Source organism: Phaethon lepturus, unplaced genomic scaffold, assembly GCF_000687285.1.
Source record: "Phaethon lepturus isolate BGI_N335 unplaced genomic scaffold, ASM68728v1 scaffold35107, whole genome shotgun sequence".
In the NCBI taxonomy this organism is placed as follows: Eukaryota; Metazoa; Chordata; class Aves; order Phaethontiformes; family Phaethontidae; genus Phaethon; species Phaethon lepturus.
This window is the reverse complement of record NW_010553143.1, coordinates 4,336-12,577: the sequence shown is the minus strand read 5'-3', so window position 1 is coordinate 12,577 and position 8,242 is coordinate 4,336. Positions and strand designations below refer to the sequence as shown.

The following is an 8,242-nucleotide window of genomic DNA, read 5'->3' as shown; positions in this document are numbered from 1 at the left end:
CAGCAGGAACTGCAGAAATGGCTGGAATGGGCTTTCTGTCCTCTACATCAGTTTCACCACTTAATACAGCTGTATGAGTTTTAGTGATCTCCATATCTTCAGCCGAAGTAAAAACAACTGTTTTGCTCTCTGAAGCAGCCTCCTGTCCAACCTGCTTGGGCAGGTTTAATCTATCCTCACACAAGACCCTTTCAATACTTTCATCAACAGAGTGAGACTCGGTCATTTCCATGTCAGCCTGGTAACTCGTAAACAGAATTGTGGAATTTAAAGGAACGAACTGATTGGGTTGCCTGCCTTGCAGAGCATTTTCTTCCAAAGTTACATTATGGGGTCTAGTGATTTCCATATCATCCACAGCAAACATGGTCGCTTCGCTATTTGAAAGTGCTTGCTGTCCAACCTCCTTATCCAAGTTCAGTTTATCATCACGTACTACTTTTACAGTAATTTTATCAGCAGAGCAAGACTTGGTAATGTCCTTGTCATCCTGGGTACTTGTGAACGTAACTGTTTTAACAGGATGAGCTGAAGAGACAGAATGAAGCCCTCCCTCATTTTGCGAGACAATTTCATGGCCTATCGCAGCTGTATGGCTCTCTGTGATCTCCATATCATTATTCTCATCACTCAGTGAAAATAAAACAGTCTTTTCCCCTGTTGTTCCTTTCAAGCTTTTCCTTCCAGTCCTTTTAGCTGTGTTAAGCACGCCTTGAGATGCAGCCTTTTCCATAGATTTATCAATTGCAACAGTATCGAGTCTACTTATTTCCATGTCATCATTGTAGGTAAAAACACAAGTTTTATCTCCAGAAATTAAGGATATGTCATCATTTGAACTTTTATGCTGCAGAATTACTTTGTTGTCTGCTGAAACTGTATGACTTCTGGTGATGTCCATATCAGCATCTTCTGAAAATATAGTAGTTTTTTCACCTGCAAAAGGTAAATGTTTTAAACCAGTCATGGTTAACATTTTCTTGCCAGATACCAAGGAGTACACATCGCACGCAGGCTGCTTCTGACTATTTATTGTCATCGTGACCCCTTTTTTTAAGGACACTGTTTTATTTTCTTCTGGAACAAGGTATCCAGGTACTGCTTTTCTTTCCGACAGAACAGGATTGATGTTGTCATCAGGAACCATTACTGCACAGTTACCAGTCAAGTCCATGTTTTCACCAGAGAGAAACACAACTGACTTTTCTAAAAAGGAAGGCAATTGGGAACTTCCCTGATGTGGCTCAGACGTATTGGCTAGTAATGGCTCTTCAGCACCCCTCAAGTGCAGGCCATCAACTGAGCGAGGATTTTTGAAATCCTCTTCTGAAGACACTGTTTTACAAATTGAAATATCTCTCTCGGAATCTACTCGAGTTGACAATACTTTGTTAGCTACCTTTACAGTATGGGTTTTCTCTTGCCTGTCAGAGTTTTGGCAATCTGCATTTATTCCTAATATTTTTCCAAGCTGTTCATTTCCTTTCATCCCAGAGGGAGCAGGATCATTACTGGAAATAAAAGAACCATTTGGAGCCAAAGGAGTAACAGTTTGCTTATTTATGTTCGTTCCCAATTCTCCGCATTCTATCACTGCATCCTGACTCTTGATATCTACACCAGAATTACCAGAAAGCTGGAAGACCTGATTTTGCAGCTGCTTGGATATCACATTATTTTGATTACAGTTATTCTCATGTTCTTGTACTGTATTAATAGGAGCAACATCAAAGGCAGCAGGATGAGTTTTGGTTATGTCCATGTTTTGATCATCTGAAAACAAGCCCATTTTGTCATTTCTGCAGGAAACTGAAGCATTTGGAAGGCTTTTTTCCAAAGGTTGAGATATAACAACTTTTTGACTTTGCAAAGACGTGAATGCACAGGTGTCAGTGACAACGTTCTCAGGGACTTCTCTCTTTTGCTCTTGTAATGAACACATGCTCTTTGCACAGGAACTTGGACCACTTGCCTGAAAGTTTGTTTTTCCAAGCTTCTTATCAACCATCATCATCTCAAGATCTTTAGTATTCATTTCTATAGCCTGACTTCTTTTAATATTCCCATCAATACTGATCACCTCAAGATTTTCCTTGTCCATATCTAAAGAATTTGCACTTTCACTGACATTTTTGTTCCAGTTCTTTCTTGGAATCATTTTACAATGCATTTGTTTTGTTTCTGCAGTTATCCCATTGCTTTGATCATCAATGACAACAGCATGGCATTTAGTTATTTCCATTTCTTCCTGATCATTTAAATTGGGAGATGCAGATCTGTTATCAAGAAGATGAGGTTTGCAGGTGACAGAAGTGAACACTCCATCAGGAGATGCATTTTCAACATTCTTTCCATCATCCTTGACAACACAGGCTTTAGTCAAGTCCATATCTTCTCCTGAGAATATTACTGTCTTCTCACCTGGCAGAGAAACAAGTTGAGAGTTTGCTAGTCTGTGCTGAAGTCCACTCTTAGAAACACCAGTAGACACTGAATTTGTACATGAACCAAAACCAACGTTCACTGAAGCAGTCCCGAGATCTTGGGTTGCTTTTTCAGTTTGTTCACCTGAGCCTGAAGGTTGTTCAAATGCACCATTTTTATATGGCACAGAAGCTCGATTATCTGAAGATGTTAGACTCTTTGTAATGTCCTTATCACCATGTGCTGGACGTCTGTTTTCTGCTAGCGAAGAGTTTATATTAACTGGCTTTTCAAAAGTTTTATAATGCGAACTGTTCATTTCTTTGGTACTGTCATTATAGATTACATCTGTATAATTCCCAGTAATTTCCATGTCATCACATTTAGAAAAAACAACAGTTTTATCACCTCGGAAGACAGTCTCAGAAGAAATGGATCCTGGGATGGAAGACATTGTTCTGGCCTCTTGTTTAACAGTTCGCAGCACTGTAGGATCTTGTCGGTCTTCAACATTTACTACTTTTTTGCCTGTCAATTAAGTGCTTATTAGATGCTCTCTTCAATACAGAATTATCTAACTCTGTGGCTGGGAAATCCTTTTTGAAGTTTAGACTTTGATTCCCGACACTGGAGAAGGGGAAAGACATTTTTGCAGTGTGACTAGTTGTCATATCCATTCCATCATCTACGAATGCCTCAGTAACATCCGCACACGGTAGTTGCTCTGGTGGAGCTTCACAAATACCAGAAAACATAGCTTTAACATCGGACGTCTGGCATTTTGTCATTTCCATTCCATCATCTTGCCCTCTAAAGACTTTTGTTACATTGCAGGTGTCCAGTGCTTCATGGGAACAAAATTCCACTGATGATCGTGCCATGTCATCTGAGACTTGTGAAGGGACAAAAAAAACATTCTCTTTTTCAGGTCCCTCAATAGGATTGAGTGTCTTTTCGTTTGATTTCAAGCTCATCAAAAATTCATTGAAATTTATTTTTTTTACAGTAGTAGCATCTTTCTCCTGTTCAAAAGATGGGCACGAATGGTTTGTAGGGTCAGAGAAAAAATGAAATTCTTTGCTCGTTTCTGCCTTTTCATCGTTAGAGCTTAACCCAGCCAGAAATGACGTGATATCTATTTTCTCAGTTTTGTCAGCTTGATTGTTTTTCAGGTTACGTGTAATCATTGCAGTGTGACTAGCTGTCATATCCATTTCATTTTCAGATGAAAAGATGAGGGTGGTGTCATGCCTATTTGTTCTTAGAATGGCATTGTCTGCATCATGCCACTAACAAAAAAAAAAGGCAAGAAATTACAGTTACTGACACTTAAAACAAATGATACAATGGCTTATCCTATTTAAAACAAAAGTCAACTGATGCAGTCCTAAGGTTATAGCTCTATTTTTACATCTTTTTCTTTGGAAAAAAAAAAAAATTTTGGTCCTCCTTGATAAGCAATAACACATTCAAGGAAAGCACAATGACTTAATTATTAGAGCATATCCTATTTAAATGTCTTTTTTTGAAACAGCATGTCTCGGTTTTACTGTTGGGCAAAGACTTCATATCTAGACATATCTTAATATGCATGGAACAATTACTGAGTCTTATGGATAAGATTTTAACTGCCTTTTTTTTTTTAACATTCGTTAACAAGAGCCAACATATGTTTTTAAGCCATATCTTTAAATTCAACATAAAAGTCAGAAGCAATTGCAGTAAGGGAGACTGTTTTGACAACTGCTTTGTTTAACACCACAGTGCCATAACATCATCACTGAAGTGTAACACAGTTCAGGATTTCTGTGCAATTGCACCTGTGATGGTCTTAGCCAAGCATTTTGTGTTTTATCACTTGATTCAACTGAAGAATTTCAGTTACCTTTTCATGCTAATCATTGCAAGTTTGTCTAAAGCTTTTTAACAGCAGGAACAGGGAGTACATTTGTGCATATCCATTCTACCCATAGAAGTAAAAATACACAAGCAGAGGGTAATACACAAGAAAAAATACATAACCAGACCTATCTGAAAAATAAGCTCCTTTGCATATTCTTAGATAAGAATGGAAAAGCATAGAGGTACTGAAAAATTAGCAAGCAATGTTAGAAGCAAGAGGTATCAGTACTGCAGTATAATGCCTATCAGATTAGGAAAATACTTCAAAATATGGAAGATTAGCTTTCAGAAGAATTTTATGTGAATACAAGGATTTATGTTTTAGGCAGCTGAGTTACATTTTTCACCTTTACTACACAAATTATTGAAATATATTTTGGACACTGATTTTTTTTCAGCAACAACAAAAAAAAAGCCTTCATATACCTCAGTCTGCTGCACCAATGCCTGGATAGGGGCATGAAGCAAAGTGTTCATCCCTGTTGAAAGAAAAGGAAATACTCCATTTGTTGTGCCATTTTCTTATTTTATCCACTGAGCTGAAGATCTATGCACTCGTTTTACAAACACCACTAAGTAAGTACAATTAAAACCAAATATATCCTGAAAAACATTTTCAGTACTCCTTCTAGCATGTGGAAGAGCTACCCATACTTCTACAACACAACGCTTGTAAACAGCTTCATGGGACAAGGCCCATTCACGCAATAGTCTGCTCAGTCAGGGAGATTGTTTTAGGCATGTTAAAATTATTCAAAGAGAATCAATAGTTTTGAGTAAAGACAGTAATTTTGCTACTAAATCTTTTTCCAAACTCACCAGTGATCTCACACGGAACAGCCTCGGGTTCTTCATTTCTACAAAAGGTGGGTTAGATAAACAGTTTGTTAGAAGATTTCAAAAGAGCAAGCTACAGCAATATACGGAAAAGGCAGAGAATTCTGTTGCATAGCTCACATGGGCCTGGGCAGCAGATACCAGCTACTACTTATATGTCTTCAAATATATTCTAACTTGAGTTGCAACCTTTTCCCATGAGATTCTCTCATCTTAGTATGCCACAAGCCATCGTTCAACACACAGGTGGCATTTTAATTCCTCAGTGAAAAATTAAAAAAAAAAAAAAAAAAAAGAGAGAAAAGATTAATTCTTTCTTTTGACTCAGACCTTCCACTTTCAGTTATTCCTTTCTCTTTGGGAAACTGAAGCCTGAAGTTAATTTCTCTGTAAAACAAAAAGCCCAATATAATGTCCAGCTCATGTCATTTTCTGTCTAACTTTTAATGCCTTCTGCTCTCCACTGTTTTATTGATTACTCTTTCAAGTTCAAGAAACCTTAGCTAAAGTACTGATTTTTATTTATACACATATATATGTGTGCATGTGTGCCCACATGTACACATACATGTATATATTACTATATTGGGTTCATGCCTTTAAAAGTAAGTTAACTTCAATTGTATATAAGCTGTTTCCTTGCTATATATTTTAAATGTAGGAAATTCCCTTTCGCACATAGAAATTGTCTAAATCTGTTTTTTTACTTATCAGGTAATTTTAATTTAAAAAACTCCATCATTGTGTTTTATTGACACAACAACTTTGAGGCCAAATTAACACTTTATCTACCTCTGAGGGAAAAAGTTATGGTAATAAATATGGAAGACTATGTCTATGAGATATGGAAACTGGTAGGTCTTTCCTGGAAAACATTCCCAAGCAATCAGCTTTGGAAGGAAGCAGTTTCAAGTCATAATTATTCAATTTTTCAGGAACCACTAACTTTTTGTGAGTGACCAAAACAGTTATATGCTTTTTTTGCTGCATCCCTTCTTTCACCAATCAATCAAGAGCACTGAGCCATTTTATGTCTAAGTAAATACGTATGCTGGATTTCTTTGATGAGTAATAGTTTGACGGTTGCATGTCATGTGAAGAAATGTTTATGCAGGACAGAACTCTATAGTCATGGGAATTTTTGTCGAACTTACTGATTGAGCAGGACATCATTCCTCGTATCTGCTGCACACTCTAAAAATAATAGGGAAATTAGGCATTACAAACCATTCAGAGACAAGAGTAACCTGCACAGAAAAGAACATTCTGAAGTTCTCACTCATGGTGTGCCTTCCTATCCTGACAAAATCCCAGAGAAATGAAGTACTTGAAAATGCATTAGCTTTCCAGATCTTCCTAGGTAACCTTTGACAGAGTGAATATGACATTCTGCTCAAGCTTCTTTTGATCTAAATCCCCAAGGCAGATTTTGTTCTAGGTGCATGTTGTCTAAGAAAAGAATTCCTTTTCTGAGCTACAAGGTAATGGGTTTTTAGACAGTTTGTGATGAACAGCTGACAATATTGTTCTTTACTTGTGACTGACAGGCCCAACTTCTTAAATTCAGGCTAAAATCTTGGTGCTAATAGTCTGTGAATCCTATCAGGAGGAGAGAAAGGAGTTTTACCTGTACTTTCTCCCTCTGCCGTGTTATTCTTAAGATCTCGCTGGAAGACTCTGCAGCTAAGAAAAAAAACAACACAAAATAACCCAGATTTTTCAAAAACACCAGACCACCTGTTTTGAAGCAAAGAAGAAAAAAAGTAAATAAATAAATCAGCCCTAATTTCAATCTTTTTCACATGGTATGTTTTGAAATGAGATATCAAAAGCCAGAAGCTTACTGAACCCAACCATATCTTCCAGCAGGAAGATGCCATTTTCATACTTAAGATGGAAATCACTAAAAAATTTAATGGGAAACAAAAATTCCTGATTATATTAAACTCACTGAACCGTTTTTTTTTTTTCTAGCTAGGAAGAGAAGATGTATAATGGCTCTCTTAGGGCTCAAAATCAACTCAACACAACAATAGTCATCAGTTTGCCTTCACTCACAAACATGTAAACAGCAATTTTAGGGGGTACCGGATTATTATCTATAGCCTGCGGCATTTTATGATTAAATAAAGGATGTAGATCTGCATCCTTCAGATCAAACTTACTTTATGGTATTCGCAAAGCTGACACGGCGAGAGTTTTTCCTACGTTTTTCTATATTGATATCCTGACAATAAAGAACACAACATTTTGATATAGAGAGTTCTTATCCCATAAGCCACAGCAAGCATAGCTTTTCATGAAACACAAACCCAAAAAGCCACACCCCCCTCAAAATAATAATCTATGACCCAACAAGTACAACAGAGATTTACCAACATCCTTAAAATACTCTATAGTTCTCCAACTTCTCCTGACATAAAGACATCTATCTCATAAGAAGTAGGATCTAAACATCACTTTGTGAGAACCACCTCTTGTGTTTCAAACACAAGCAGAATACCAGTTATAAGGATTTTTGTCTGACATGTTGTCTGGGATACTAGAGAAAATATATGTAGTTGCTTAGCAAGAGAGTTGCAGGATCTTTTTTTTCTTTAGTTTTCCATTACAAGAACTGGAGAAAAAATAGTCATAATGGTTTGTCTTTATGGGAGACAGGGAAAGATTCATGAAAGAATCAAAGCCACCATTTCCTATAGAAATGTTTAAATGGTGTCACTGACTATGTGATCATACTAGTGCAATGTTACAAGGCATGTAACGACGCAATATTACAACAGTGGAAAGCTAATTCATCATACTGCTGCTGTGCGGTTGCCTGCAATAAGTGTTCCTAAGTAAATAGCCCAGTCTCAGGACAGTGGAACACTCGCTGTTAACAGAAAGTATTAACATGCCAGGCACTACCCATCATATGCACATGACTAAGAAAGCTTGTAAAATACCTAAATTTTTTAAAAAAATCATGTCAGTAACACAACCAATTATGAATGATGCCACACTACTGAATGTGATAGTCTCATATTGCTCATTAGCAGCACTGTCCATCATAGTTAACACGCACTAAAGTTTAAAT

At 37.0% G+C, this 8,242-nt stretch overlaps 1 protein-coding gene across 1 annotated transcript in view; it reads right to left on the bottom strand.

Annotated features, from left to right (window-relative positions):
- CASC5 (cancer susceptibility candidate 5) overlaps window positions 1-8,242 on the bottom strand; it is a gene marked incomplete at its 5' end in the record, with an annotated part of 26,014 nt that overhangs the window by 14,232 nt on the left and 3,540 nt on the right. Inside the window, 7 exons of the mRNA XM_010291466.1 lie at window positions 58-2,952; window positions 3,038-3,713; window positions 4,753-4,805; window positions 5,146-5,183; window positions 6,318-6,357; window positions 6,791-6,846; window positions 7,329-7,390. Coding sequence (XP_010289768.1) covers window positions 58-2,952; window positions 3,038-3,713; window positions 4,753-4,805; window positions 5,146-5,183; window positions 6,318-6,357; window positions 6,791-6,846; window positions 7,329-7,390 — 3,820 coding nt within the window. The remainder of the gene's footprint in view (window positions 1-57; window positions 2,953-3,037; window positions 3,714-4,752; window positions 4,806-5,145; window positions 5,184-6,317; window positions 6,358-6,790; window positions 6,847-7,328; window positions 7,391-8,242) is intronic.